This window comes from Podarcis muralis, chromosome 7 (assembly GCF_964188315.1).
Source record: "Podarcis muralis chromosome 7, rPodMur119.hap1.1, whole genome shotgun sequence".
NCBI lineage: Eukaryota > Metazoa > Chordata > Lepidosauria > Squamata > Lacertidae > Podarcis > Podarcis muralis.
In genome coordinates this window covers 20,432,900-20,448,115 of record NC_135661.1, presented here as the reverse complement: position 1 = coordinate 20,448,115, position 15,216 = coordinate 20,432,900, and the positions used below count along the sequence as shown (strand labels likewise).

Genomic DNA, 15,216 nt, shown 5'->3' with positions numbered 1-15,216 from the left:
CCCCTTGTTTTAACCCCCTTCGTTGGACAGGGGAACACAGACTGCCATGCTCTCACCAGCTAACATTTATATACATTTGTCCACTACTGCTGGTGGGGGTGGGGTGATCAATTCGGCCCAAGACAAGACGATACGCCCCCTCCTCTCAAAAACCATAAGCAGTATGGTCCCTCCTTCTACCTATCTGAGGAACAAACCTCCTGTTGTTGTTGTATTACCAATTCCAGTGGTTATCGGGTCCCCCAAATTGTGCACACTCTTCATCCCTCTTCTGTTCCATCTCCTGACACCAGTCAGTAATGAAACAATAAGGAAGTCCCAACCACCAGCACACCTGGAAATGTCTCCATTTTTACGGATTGGTCTAATGCAAACTACTTCTGTGATTCTAAAGGTATGCTTTAGTAGAGATCCCTACATTGCAGCGGGTTGGACTAGATGACTCTCAGAGTCCCTTTCGACTCTACAATTCTATGATTCTATATCCTGCTCCTAGGTAAAGGTAAAGGTACCCCTGCCCATACGGGCCAGTCTTGCCAGACTCTAGGGTTGTGCGCCCATCTCACTTTAGAGGCCGGGGGTCAGCGCTGTCCGCAGACACTTCCAGGTCACGTGGCCAGCGTGACATTGCTGCTCTGGCAAGCCAGAGCCACACACGGAAATGCCGTTTACCTTCCCGCTAGAAAGCAGTCCCTATTTATCTACTTGCACCCGGGGGCGCTTTCGAACTGCTAGGTTGGCAGGCACTGGGACCGAGCAACGGGAGCGCACCCCGCTGCGGGGATTCGAACCGCCGACCTTTCGATCGGCAAGTCCTAGGCGCTGAGGCTTTAACCCACAGCGCCACCCACGTCCCCTATCCTGCTCCTACCCCACCCCAAAAGAGGGCAATCAGGCCCACTTCAAAGAGACCCCCAGACATTAAAGGAGGACCACCGTCATATTCCAGGCCTTGCAGCTGCCCAAGTGGGAGAGGATGAACAGGAGGGGGGGGGGAGCAAAAAATAATAATAGAAAGACACTCCAGTGCTTCCCGATGGAAGTCTCCCCACCTCTCAAGAGAGCCAAAATGAATTGAATAGGCATTCCCAGTTCTCCTTGGCAAGCGAAATTTAAGGGATATGCCCCCACACCAAAACATAGGAAGCTGTCTTGCAACTGAGTCAGACCTTTAGTCCATCTTGCTCAGTATTGTCTACACTGACTGGCAGCAGCTCCCCAGAGTTTCAGGCAGGAAGCCTCTCCCAGTTCTATCTGGGGGTGCCACTGGGATTTGAACCAGGGACCTTCTGAGGCCAAAGCAGTAGCCATGGCCGTTCCCTGGGTTACAATTTGTTCATCTCTGGGGCACTGCCAAGGCAGAAATAGTAAAAAAGGAAGAAAAAAGGACCCACCCACCAACGGCACCTACAGAAATTCACACACCCCTTCCACTCCAAAAGATCTGGGAGAGGGGACACCCACAGCCTCCCTGAATCACTCTTTGTAAGCAGGAAATGCCCAGTGGAGGGGCTTAGCATCTTCTTAAAAAACAGCTGACCCCAGAAGTCTAAGGCCAAACACAAACCCCTACTGGCAACCCAGATTTCAGAAAGCAACACCTTTATGAGCAGGTAGGGCAAGGAGGCCCCTCACACCTTTTGGGTTGGATCCAGTGCTGCCCCTGCTTAGGGGCAGACCCATGGGAACTGATCGGCACATGGCCAACTTTAGGCCCATTCATTTCAATAGGTCTACTCCGAGGAGGGTCCGAGTTGGAGGCAACCCCTTTTTTTTTTGCTCCCAGGACTTTTAGCCATGATCATCGCGGACCCACCGATTCTCCCCAGAGACCCACGTTTCGGGAAATCCGGACGCCCCACAGTCATCCCCCTCCAGGCTTTAAACCTTCACCAACCTAGCACTGCCCACCGCTTCCAGAATTGTACACCACGTAAAATCGGGAGCCTTTCCCTTTCCCTGCGAGTCCCCTTTATCTGATCAAAGCCACCAGAAAGGAAGAAATCCACAATTTCAGATCCAGTTTTCCTTTGACACCCAAAGGGGAGGGTGGAATATGTCACCCCCTCCTTTTTTACAACCGTGATATTAATGTATGTCATTTCCAAACACCATCCTTCTCCCCCCCCCCCCCGACCCCACAAAGGTTGACATGTATAACGGCAGAAGGAAGCCTCTGGTGTGGATTCAGGGTAGATTTGCGTAAACCTGGTGATAGGGGCGAATGGGGGCTGTTTCACAAACCCCAGCAGATTTGAAAGCTCGCCACATTTTAAGAAAGGCACAAGTCACGCCGCGTTCAGGCAATCATGCAAACACACAGGAACGTGGCAAGGCAGATCTGGGTTTCCAAACGTCCTTTCCCTCCCCCCTCCCCCTTTTAATTTTTTTTTAACGCCAAATAAAAACAGAATGCCAACTTACCCAAAATCCTGATCCATAGATTTGAAGAAAAATTTGTAGTTATGCACCGGCCGGTTGCTGAGGACATTTTTAAAATCTGCCAAAGTGACTTTTTCCGGGGAGACGGGCAATTTCACCAGATAAGGGGTCTCCTCTTCGTCAATGTGATAGATTATTTTTGTCTCCGCCATGGACGAAGGAAGGGGTGTTGGGGGAGGTTGGAAGGGGAGGGGGGGGACAGGGGAAGGTTGGGGGTGTGAGGAGATCTGCCAAGGAGGGGAGGAAAGAGAGAGAGAGAGAAAGGGGGGGAGAGAAAAGGGGGTGGGTGGGTGAGGGAGGGGGGAATCAAGAGCCAAGTTCAAGGTGCCAGTCCCTCAGATCCTTCGTTTTACAATGCAAGGCTTGCTTCCAAACAGGAAGGGAAATGTCAGTGTCTGCGGAATGCTACCGTAGCGAGCCATACGCAGAAGGGTTGTCACGCCCCACACCGCCCCTTAGCGGCACAGACGGAGACAGGCACCTGGAGGTGGGCTCGCCAGAATGCATTATCCCCAACGTTGGGGGCTGGATGCTTACAGCATCAAAACCGACCTCCTCTCCCCGCCTTGCCTTGCAAACCTGCTTCCAAAATCCGGAGACCCACAAAGGAGGTGCGTAAGCCTTGCCTTCCCCAACGCCCCGGTATCCGATCTCTCTCTCTCACACACACAAAATCCTGGTTTATTGCAATGACACTTAATAAGAAGAAAATGTTGCAACGGTGAGATCGACCTAGAGATCTAAAGAGCCTCTTTGGCTTGCAAAGGCGGGCTTGCAGGCGTGCTTGCTGGCGGAGAGGTAAAGAGGAAGGGAGATCCTTCCCCAAACTGCAAACCAGAGGTCTCTCCTCGGCACGCGCACACAAATGCCCTCTCTCTATACCCAAAGTCCTCTCCTCTTCTCGGCAGTCTCCTCCCCACACACGCAGCTTAAAGGGCCACGGCTCGGGGTTTCGGGTTTTTTGTTGTTGCAACCGCGCGCGCGCCCCCGTCCGCGGGCAAAAGGCGCGCCCGTGTTCCAAAGGCGCGCAGGAGCAGCTGCAGCAAGCTGGGACAATTGCGCCGCGCGTGGGTCAGATCCAGGAGGAGGGCCGCCTGCCACAAAACGCTCCCGTCGCCCAGACACGCGTTTGAGGGTGTTGTATGAAGCACCGAGCGGAAACCTCCGCGATCAGTCCTCCTGCCTGCAGTCACACAGAGCAGATTTGCAGGGTGGGGGGGGCGTCATGTGACTAGCCCACCTCTTCCTGCTTCCCTCAATTGGGGGGTGCGAGTTTCTACAAGCAGCCTTAAGGTCGCCCGGTGGCTGCGGTTCTTATTTGATTTTTTTAATATTTTTTTTAGCAGGTAGGTAAGAGATCCGGGCCACATTCCCTTCCAGGCAACCTACCAGGGGCCACATGCCAGCTGTGGGCGGGGCTGGAAGCCAAAGCGGGCGGAGCAGCGGGTGCTCTTTACGTATATGCTTTGAACAGCAAGCTCGTTTCTCTACATACTGGCACACCCCTCTCTAGCCACCATCCACGCAAGCAAAACAAACAAAAAGCGTTATCAGAGTTCGAGGACACAGCCTAACCCCAAGGCAGGCGATTGCAAAAGAGGAACGGGAGGGGTGTGGCATAGGGAGAGGGGTGTGGCCAAAGGTTGAGGGGTGTGGTCAGGGCAAAGGGGTGTGGTGTGGGGAGAGTCCTGCAGGCCAGACAAACCTGAAGGAGTCCTTATCCCTGAAATAGATGTATCTCACTTTCTTTTGCATCTGAGCCTCTTCTCACACACCCAAAAAAATGAAGTAAGAAAGTAGGAGAAAGGCTAGCAGGGAAACCTACTTGATCACCCAAGCATTCTGGAACAATTCATATTGAAAAGGTGCAGTTACAATGGATGCGTATTTTTTGTTATAATATATATTTTTGGTGTGTGCTATTAAATGGTAAGTCGCTTTGACATGATTTTTGGAGTACGCAACATATAAATATAATAAATAAGAATACTGTCCTATAGATGTTGTCTTATTACCTATTGTCATTGCTGCTGCTTTTATAGTCTACGCCGGCTCGTTTGTTTTTACAGTTTTAGTTTTTGTAAAACACGTGGAAATTTTAATGATGTAAAGACTGCTGAAAGAGGTTGGAATGGGAGAGCAGGTTGAGCTTTTCCCCAAATATGTGTCACATATTTGTAGATTGTGAGCCTGAAACCAGGGGCTGTGAGGTTGTTATTTTTAATTGATGTGTAGGCCAGTCTGGGACCTTTTCCACTTAAAGCGTGGGTTATAAATGCTTTTATATACTGTATAAGCATCATATTATATACAGGTATAATATACAGTGGTACCTTGGGTTAAGTACGTTATTTGTTCCGGAGGTCCGTTCTTAACCTGAAACTGTTCTTAACCTGAAGCACCACTTTAGCTAATGGGGCCTCCTGCTGTTGCCGCACCGCCGGAGCATGATTTCTGTTCTCATCCTGAAGCAAAGTTCTTAACCTGAGGTACTATTTCTGGGTTAGGGGAGTCTGTAACCTGAAGCGTATGTAACCTGAAGCGTATGTAACCCGAGGTACCACTGTAATGGGCAAGTGGGGATGTGTAACAAAATTTAGTTGTGTTGCATGTCCCTGTTTCAGCCAGCCAGCCATGCCTGTTAAGCTCATTGGGGCTGTCCTTCTCCTCTCCAGGTAACCTTAAAAGTGCCTGCTTGCCAGAGGTATGAGCTGAAGGGCAAGAGATTAAGGGAACTTGGCCTGGGGCCCATTCCCATGCCAAGGAAAGTGAGTCCAGTACACTCCTCAAAAGAGGTCATGGAAAGGAGTTGTCTTAAATACAGAAGAAATAACATCCCATACAATCTGTATCTTCTATGGAACCCGATGCCCCACCCCTCCAAAAACAACATAGAAGTGATTTATCTCTTTGAGGGTGGAAAAGAAGTCAAGATGAAAAATATATTGTGTGCGGTTGCTGCACAGGATGGAAAAGGCCATTCCCAGAGAGAAAATGTCAAGTGACAAAGGGTTGCTGCTCAGCAGCCATTTCTGATATTTTGAATCACTGGGTGGGCAACTTCAACACACGCACACCTGCCCTCCCTTCTTAGCCTGGTGTCAAAGCCCCCAAATCTGTTACGCTGATGGGGTTGTTGATGGGAAGGAGGTCAGTGGAAGAGAGAACCTGCTTGCGTGCAGGGAGCCCCAGGTTTCATATTACAAAATGCACTCTGCACATGCTCAGGAACAGTCATTCAAGGTCAAGGGATGTGCAGGAATCAGGCTGAGGTGCAAATTTAAGCCCAGCCTGCATACTGTGATGCAACAACCCTCCGTTCAGAGGGCTTGTAAAAAACCAGTTGGCCACTAGGGTGTAGCAAAGGCATTGCAGCAAATCCTGCCTGAATCTACTGGCTGCAGTAGGTCAGGAACTACAGTACTTTAAAGAACCTAAGAAGGCCGTGGGATCATAGCTATTTCCAAAAGTCAGTGTATTTCCACAGATTAGCTGCTTGGTTAGACCCAGAGAACAATGGAGGTAGTACTGATAAGGTGACCTTTTTAATGTGCTCATTTTGTACCATGTGTCTAAGCTTGGTGTGCTATGCTTCATCAAACTCGAAAAAGAGCTCATTTCTCAAGCACATGGGAATCACACTGGAGAGTTCCAAATGGCCAGACTCCTGCACGATGAAAGGGAGACCTTCTGGTTTCCTACGTCATTTACAAGGCGAAGGCCAGGAGTCTTTGGGATTCGTGGAGCTGAAGGCTATCAATGGCTGCTAGCCCCAATGCCTATGTTCCAGCTCCAGTCAGAAGTCGTATGCCTCTGAACACCAGTTGCTGGAAAGTGCAGGAGGGGAGGGTGCTGTTGCACTCACGTTCTGCTTGCACACTTCCCAGAGAAATCTGCTCTGCCACAGTGAGAGCAGGATACTGGGTTAGATGGGCCATTGGCTTGATCCTGCAGGGCTCTTCTTAGATGTCCTTAAAGCCAACAAATCAAATTATTTTCAAAAGAAACCCCTAATTTCAAACAACCCTTTCCTTATATGCCGCGTAACTTGTGCCCAGCTAAGTAAAAAACGGAGTATAATTTATAAATTACTAAGCATTCACCCTGATTTCCTTGCACAAAGGTAAAATTATATCCAGACTTTATCAAGCCTTCGTCCTGAATTGTTTGCAGGGCACTTATATACCTTCCTGCTATTCATTAATCCATCTGAGACTTTTTAATGCCTTTCCACGTTACTTTCCTAACTGCAAAAAGCTAGTTTCTTTTTTTCAAAGTGGATTTGTTGAGCGAATGAGCATCTCCCTATATACACTTGAATTCCTTCTGTAAAATACCAGCAGTCTGGAGGTATCCCCAGCAACTCATTTCGCTCCCATTTGTCCCTCAGTTGCACAGATGAGCTTTGCAAGACACTGGGTATTTGAATCCCACACGGAAATACAAACAGCCTGGAAACAATCACACAAAATTGATAAACCGCTTGATTGTGCAAACAAAACAAAAAAAAAACCTCAAAGTGGTTTGTAAGAAAGGGGGGGGGAAGATTACCAGTAAAACAACAACAACTACTACTACTACTAAAAGCTATTTAATTCATTAAAAAAAATAATCAACAACTAGCTAAAAGTCAGATTAAAACATTAAAGCATCTCTGGATAGGCTTGCCTAAGCAAGTCTGTTTTAGCAGGCACCAAAAATTGTACAGTGAAGGCACCTGCCTGATGTCAGTAGAGTGTGGGTGCTATCAAGCTAAAAGAGCAATTTCTTACAAATGTAGAACAAGTATTATGTGGCACCTGCAACAGTGGCAGTTCTGCAGATCAAAGCAGTTGAGGAGACCTATATGGAGCAAGGTGATCTCCTAGGTAAACTGGTCCCAAGTTGTCTTGAATGGGGCCCAGCAGCAAATCAGCAACCAGTGTAGGCCTCTGAGCAAAGCTGTTAGATGCTGACAGGATCTCGCTCCCGTTAGCCAGCGTTGTGGAATTACAGTCGACAGAGAAATCCTGCGCAACAAACCCACTTTCCCGAAAGACTGGGCTTTTTCCAAGAAGGAAATGAAAGTTGAGATGCCCTGGAAATGTCTTCTAATCTCCTTGCAAAGAAATCTGGATGAACGCTCAGTAAACTGGTTGTCTGGAAACACCTTGCATTCCTAGCATGTGATCTCAAAAGCATCTTTTTAATCTCCAAGAAGGAGCTTCCTTCTGTGACTGTGCCCGACGCTGTCCCTAGTGAATGCAGTGTGAGAAGACACCCACCCACAGAAGGCTCTCATCCAGATAGAAAGATACAGCAATTAACACATTTTTAATCATCCACCGGAAATAAGCACGTCCTGCTGACAAGCCACAGCTGCGCAATGGGGAAGGGCATGCGAAATGTTCACATCGGATAAATGTGGCACTTCCACTTATTTCTGCACCTGCACGGGTTCCCCCCTCTCCAAACAAGCTGCATCCAATTAAGCTGTCTTGCAAATTAGGCCTCTAAGATCTGGGCTGGTTTGCGGCAAAGATCAGCCTGCCCGCCTAGACTCTCGTAATCATATGAATTAATTATCCACTTCAATTCCCAACGTGGCAAAATTACGGACAATTTTGATTTGCAATTTTCACCCTACCACCCTCACCACATAATCAATCCTCACAATGCACATGCAGATAATCAAAATATAATGGAGTCTCCTGGGGCTCAAACACTATGCAGGGGGTGGAGCCTGTAAGTGAAGGAGGTGTGCCTGCCCTAACAGAGGGGTGGAGCTTAGGGATAAATTAATCTGTCTTCTTCATTTCTCATTTTTTCTAGTCTTAAGTTTGGTCCTTACATTGCCACATCACTTTGATTTTATGATTATTTTTTAAAGTCCTCACAAAATTTCATCAGCATTTTTGTGGTAATTTCTCTTGATATACATTTTTATACGCAGTTCTGCCTACTTTACACATTTTCTGCAAAGCAGTTTTCCCTAATATAATGCACTGTATGTTATTGTTACCAAGATGTGCATTCCTGCCCCAGCATATGCATTTTTGAACACATCACTTGGCTCAAGAATGGCATTGCAAAATTCAGAGGTGTGTGGATTTCAAAGGATGCCTGTGTTTCAGTTCACATATTGTGAATTAGGTGAATTCTGAACTGAATTTCTCCTTCATCTCTAGTGGAGCCTAATGACACTTGTGGGATCTGACAGCTGGGTCCAACTAAGTTCTACTCACTCAGCGGACTCACTCAGAATGATGGGCTTAATTTAGTTGTGTCTATTAATTTCAATAGGTATACTTTGAGTAGGACCAGCATTGGATTAACCCTAACCCTTTTTTAGTTGACTTTTTAAATTGAAAATTTATTAAAGGAGGCAAAACACACAGAAGGGGATCCAAAAACGGATTTTACAAGCCATCACGTTCACTAAAAGACTTGTACTTCGAAGCCAGTAAGGATAAGGACTCACTATCTATGGCCTGAAGACCTAAGTTTTACCAACCCTGGTCTATGGGCACAGATCAGTTGGTTTCATCTGATGGGAAGGATAGGGCCCAGTCAACTCTTTGAGCCCTAAACTTGTGTGTGCATTTCATTTATTCCACACCTTGCCATATTTACCTTTAGTACTGCTCTGGTGACCACACCACTCTTGGAACCGTAAGGAGAGCTTCATTCAGCACTACAGCATGTGCAGGAGGTCTCAGGTCCTATCCCTCAAATCTCCAGTTCAAAGGATCTGATCATAGGCAATGGGAAAGACTCCAGGATAGTGGCTGCCAGTCAGAGTAGACAAAACTGGGCTGGATGGGCAAATAGTCTGACCTGGCATAAAGCAGGTTCCTAATGATGCTATGCCTGGCTCCTAGAATTTATAGCAACCCAGAGGCTTTGTCCCATTGATAGCAGGGGACAAGGCTGCATGGTCCCATCCCTTCCTTGATTGAAGAAGTCTCTAGTGGTTACCAGGGCCAAGCTGGAAGTACTGGCTGTTTCAGTTGACCTGTTTATTGAGCATTCATTCTGATGAGCTTAAGCAGAAGTTAGACTATGTCCGGTCTTTATCAAGCAATCGTCTTGATTTGTTTGTGGGGAGGTTTCCCAACAATGAGCATTCATCCTGATTCGCTTAAGCAGAGGTTAGACTATGGTCTTTATCAAGCAGTCATCCAGATTGCAGAGGTTAGACCAGTTGTTCCTAACCTTTTTTTGGCCATGCCCCACCTAAGCATCTCTAAAACCCTGATGCCCACCCCCAGTGACATATAATTATTATTATTCAAAAAGTGAACTCCTATTCATGTGGAGGAAGCCTAAAAGGCCATTAACTGTTAATAACTCATTCTCGAATTGCCCCCCTTAAAAATCAAATTGCCCCCCTGTGGGGCGTGCGTCCCACATTGGGGACCACAGGGTTAAACTATGGTCCTTATCAAGCAGTTGTCCAGATTGCAGAGGTTAGACTATGGTCTTTATCGAGCATTCGGTCAGATTCGCTTGTGCAATATTGACATGTCTTCCCATTGGTCATTTGCTCATCCCACTTTCTTCAATTCAGTTCCCCATCGTTTCTCTAACCACAAAAATAGCCCGCTAGTGAACAAACCAACCTACTTTCACCCACCCTAATAGCGCTAAATAGTCCCTGGGGGCTGTTGCTCAAAGTCCAGTCAGCAGAAGGTCACTGCTGTGATGCCCTGACTACACTGTGAGAGGCCAACCTTTGTGGTACTTATATACCAGGCCCGACGAATCCGAAGGCTTCGTACTGCCAGCCAATAGCTGGAGCCGGTGTTGCGTGCTCTTGTTCCCATTTATGCCAGAAGAGGGCACTGAAGCCAATTCCCTTAGTAGACTAGGCCTCTGCCTCAAATCTAGCCAAGGCCTCAAGAGGCCCTGACAAAAGCTCTATTCACTGAAAACAGCTTCCATGCAACCCCCATTTCTTTTCATAATAGCCTACACAGAAACAAAACTTGGGTTACTTGCTCTGAAAAGTTCAAGAGCAAAAATGCTGCCCCTTCTTTCAGTATTGAAGGTCAAGAAATCTCCGTCCCAAAGGCCTGGAATTTTCTCCCAAAGCAGGCTGCTGCTGCCAGCTCTGTTGCCAAGGCAACAGTCATATATCCTGAGGAAAGGACTGCACTCTTACCAGCTATAAGCCACAGAAGCAAATATTGATTCCAGAGTTCCAGATGAATTTTTTGGGTGGGTTTTTTTTTAAGCCCCCCTTTTCTGTGTCAAAGAATTTCCTCCCCTCCTTTTTCTTTTTTGGAACACGCGTTCTTCCGAATAGTTGAGTTATAACGACATTTAACATAACCCTTTTTTAAGGACACAGCAGGATGTAAACGGTTTCCAAACGAAAATGCAGTTTTTTCCCAGAAACATTGTAATGGCTGCAGCAGATGCTTCTCACTTCCGCACTGTCAGCTAGCTGTAGAACGGGATGCAAAAAATCTCTGGGTTTTCTTTTTCAAATCAGGTTTTTATTTTTTAAAAAAGAAATGAATATTTGCTTGTGGTATCGATAGTTTTAAAGGGGCAAAATAAATAAATTTGGGTGTATGTCAAGAAATCTCAATATTTACTGGGCGAAATATGCCCAACAAGCCAGCTTTACTCAGTGCAATTAATTGTGGGATGCCGTAAGAGTCAGTCCCTTTGATGTCCAAAGCAAGACTTACAGCTTGAGATGGGTGAACTGCCACTTCGGGTTTTTCATTTCTCCAGCTTTAAGTTCAGCTGTCCACATTTCCACATCAGTCTGCCAATTTATTTTTCAAGTCCCCATGAAAATTCACCTGAACTAGCCTAATGAAGAGTTACAGAGAACCTGAAATCTTGTGGCATTTTGGTTGGCCAAATAAAGGCATTGCCCTAATGTGGGTTTTTGAATTATTTATTTATTACGAATTGATTCCCCCCAGTGTGAAAGCATTTCCAGCATGATATCACCATGTTGCAATCCTTACAACAACCCTGTAAGGTAGGTAGGTAGGTAGGTCAGTACCCTCATCTTCCATATTGCAGTTCTGGAGCTGAGGATGGGAGAGAAAATGGCTTGTTGCTGAAAAGTCACCAGCACATGTGAAATCTGGGGCAGGCAGGAGATCCCAGCCTCTGTGAGTTGCCAGTGTTGTGTGCCTCAACATATTTAGCAAGCGGGTAAGCCCTCAGCACTTTCTATAAAAAGTGACTTTCACACTATGGCCAAGGGCGATTCTTAAAGAGCAAACAGCGAAGCACATGCTCAAGAGAAACTACCCAGAATCCTTTGTAGCATGGCAGGGTTTACTTGAAAGACAGGTTTACATGAAATGGTTCCCCCTAAAACAGTCATGTATTGAACAATTAACTTGATCACGACAGGCGACCAGGGGATTCCATGTAGGCGAGAAGGCAGATTACTCTACCCCTCCTCCCCAGCTCACTTGGTTTCTGGGCTAGTTGCTGAGGAAAAAAACTCCCTCCTCAATGATTGGCATGGAAACGCTTCCCAGCTTCCATGCCCCACATGTAAGCTGTCCTTTGCCAACCTTGGCACTCTCCAGATATTTTTAGACTACAATTCCCATCAGTGCCAGCTGCTGATGGGATTTGTAGTTCAAAACCACTGAACAACACCAGGTTGGCGATAGCTGGGATAGCTCCGTCGGTAGAGCATAAGACTCTTAATTTCAGGGTTGTGGATTTGAGCCCCAAGTTGGGCAAAATATTCCTGCATTTGCAAGGGGTTGGACTAGATGGCTCTTGTGGTCCCTCCCAACTCTACAGTTCTCTGAATCTATGATGTGAACACTCATAGGAGGCTAGTAACATTTTAAACTTCTATGGGCTTATTTACAGAATACTGCCCTAAAACTAGAAATCTGGGGGCAGCAATCACTGTTCTGGAAGTTATGCCATGTGTGAAGATGACTTTGGTCCAGATCTCATAGACACCTTCATTTCCTTTCCCCTCTAAGCAGCTTTGCAGCACTGGGTGAACTGAAAGACAAGTTAAAACGTGGCAGGAGCTTGATGAATAAGTGACCCCATTTCAGTCTTGGCCAGTGTGCTGTGCTTGGAACAGGCAGCTTAAACCAATCTGATTTTTGACTCACTGACATAAAAGGGATCTTATGAGATGCCGCCACCGTCCATGGCAAGAAGGCAGTTTTGGCTTCCGAGAGAGACAGAGATGATTGCCAAGTTCTTCTGAAGAACCCTGGACCCCAAGCAGCCATCTTATTTACTGTGCTATCTACCAGCCTTGGAAAGTAAAAGCTTGAAAAAACTCTCACCCTATAATCAACGAGGTCACATCTCCACTATACATTTTTAAACACTTTAGTAGCCATGTCTTCCCTCAAAGGAAGCCTGGGAACTGTGGTTTGTTGAGGTTGCTAGGAATTGTAGCTCTAGGAAAGATCTTCTCTCAGTGCTTTTAATGAACTACGACTTCCAGGATTCTTTGGGGGAAGCCATGACAGTTGAAGTGGTAGAAGAGGGCTTTAAATGCATGGTGTGTATGTGAACTGACTTAGGATGTGGAATTGGGCATGTTTAGTCTAGAGAATGGGGACGCGGGTGGCGCTGTGGGTAAAACCTCAGTGCCTAGGACTTGCCGATCGTATGGTCGGCGGTTCGAATCCCCACGGCGGGGTGAGCTCCCGTCCTTCGGTCCCTGCTCCTGCCCACCTAGCAGTTCGAAAGCACCCCTAAGTGCAAGTAGATAAATAGGTACCGCTTTATAGCGGGATGGTAAACGGCGTTTCCGTGTGCGGCTCTGGCTCGCCAGAGCAGCTTCGTCACGCTGGCCACGTGACCCGGAAGTGTCCTCGGACAGCGCTGGCTCCCGGCCTCTTAAGCGAGATGGGCGCACAACCCCAGAGTCGGTCACGACTGGCCCGTACGGGCAGGGGTACCTTTACCTTTTTAGCCTAGAGAATAGGGGCCTGTTTATGGAGCATTCATCCTGATTTGTTTCAGAGAGATTAGACAGTGTTCTCTATTTAGTAAGCATTAGTTCTGGTTTGTTTACTGGGAGGCTTTATGATGTTTCGTCAAAAACCAGTATTACCACACACTTGCCTCATTGGGAAAAGTCTGTTACACCACAATAACTCCTAATCAAGTGTAACTGTACAACCTACATTTGCCAGTCTGTGGTTACATCCCACTGGGAAACAGTGAGAGACTGGGCAGACCCCGGAAGACTGATGCAGGACACAACAGCACTCTTTAAAGTCCCGAAGGCTGTCACATGGAAGAAGGCAGGACTTGGGCAGAGAACCAGATCATATGGTTACAGGAGGGCAGATTTCGGAGGAACATTCGGCGAAACACTGTTTAATAGGAAGAGCAGTTTGACAGTGTAAACCAGTTACCTCCAGTTTCTCTCACTGGAGTTGTTCAAACAGAGGTTGTTTTTTCCTGCACTGAATGTGGGGTGGGGGTGTGGGGGTGTGTGTGTGTGTGTGTGTGTGTGTGTGTGTGTGTGTGTGAGAGAGAGAGAGAGAGAGAGAGAGAGAGAGAGAGAGAGAGAGACTAGACGGGTCACAAGGCCCCCTCCAATTCTGCAATTCTAACCACGGAATGAGGTATCAGGTATCAGGATCTGCAGGACTAGAAAGAGTTTTGAAGACTGGAAAGAAGATCTTGCGGGGTCCTCTACTTAACCCACACCTTATATTCTCATGCAAAGCTTGATGCCTCAAGACACCCACACCCCCTCAAGTAAGGCTGCAGGAAATTTAAAGGCGGTGTGGAAACGCCAAAGGGAAGGGCTGTATCTCAGTGGTGGAACATCTCCTTTGCATGCAGAAGGTCCCAGGTTCAATCCCCAGGATCTGCAGGTAGGCTTGGGAGAGAACCTTGTATTGAGAGCCACTGCCAGTCAAGGTTGACAATACTGAGCTAGGTGGACTATTGGTCTGATTCAGTTCACTATGTTCCTTAGGAGAGCTAAAGGTGGGCCAATTCAGATCTGTTGACCCAAATGTCTGATGGAAGAGTTCTGTGTAACATGGAAGGCAGCATGTTTCAGCAACCGCAAAAGCAGGCTTAAGTCGATAGCCATCTTAAAAAAATAATAATCATTTAAATGTTGGTGCAAGAAGAAAAACTGCAAAATCTCTTCTGTGTCTAACAGTAATCCAAGCTCCTACGTTTTTAGCTCATTTGAGAAAAAGATCATTTAAAAAAAATTCTCAGAAGATATATACAAATGCAACAAAATAATTATGAAAAGGGAAAAAAATTATCGTTTTATAGAATAAGAAAGAGGAAGTTTTAAACAGTGCAATTCTATACCCTCGTCCTATTGAGATCCAATGGGACTTACTCCTAGATAAGTGTGTACAAAAGAAAAGGAATAAGCTTCATTGGACTCAATGGACTGTATCCAAGTTAGTCATGCTCAGAGCAGACTCATTGAAATTAATGGACCTAAGTCATAATTTATCTATGGGTCTACTCTGAGTAGGGATGTATGAAGACATCTTTTGCCCTGTACTCTTTGCAGGCAGCACTGTTTCTGCTCTGCTGCAATTCACCTTCCACCAAAAACTACATTATTTGTTTCACTGTCTGCTGTGGCAAAATTACACAATTTATGTAACTTACAGAATTTATTACAGTGTCATTACATTATTCTACTCCATTCGTTCAGTGTATAAGAAACACAATATATTTTTTTGTGGGGGAAGGTTATCAATTATGTATCATTTGGATTGATTTCTGTTCTGGGCATTCCAGTAAATATTATACTGTATATATAATTCCAGTAAGATATTATAT

The 15,216-nt window shown here is 46.4% G+C and overlaps 1 protein-coding gene across 4 annotated transcripts in view; it reads right to left on the bottom strand.

The window, feature by feature from the left end:
• Window positions 1-3,378, bottom strand: part of DVL1 (dishevelled segment polarity protein 1) — a 110,046-nt gene extending 106,668 nt beyond the window's left edge. For 3 of the 4 annotated variants that reach the window (XM_077931352.1, XM_028740848.2, XM_028740853.2), the window contains exon 1: window positions 2,425-3,378. In XM_077931352.1, the coding sequence (XP_077787478.1) occupies window positions 2,425-2,594 (170 nt within the window). In that variant the 5' untranslated portion in view covers window positions 2,595-3,378. The remainder of the gene's footprint in view (window positions 1-2,424) is intronic. The other variant, XM_028740851.2, reaches the window with a different exon arrangement.
• Window positions 3,379-15,216: the final 11,838 nt, after the last annotated feature.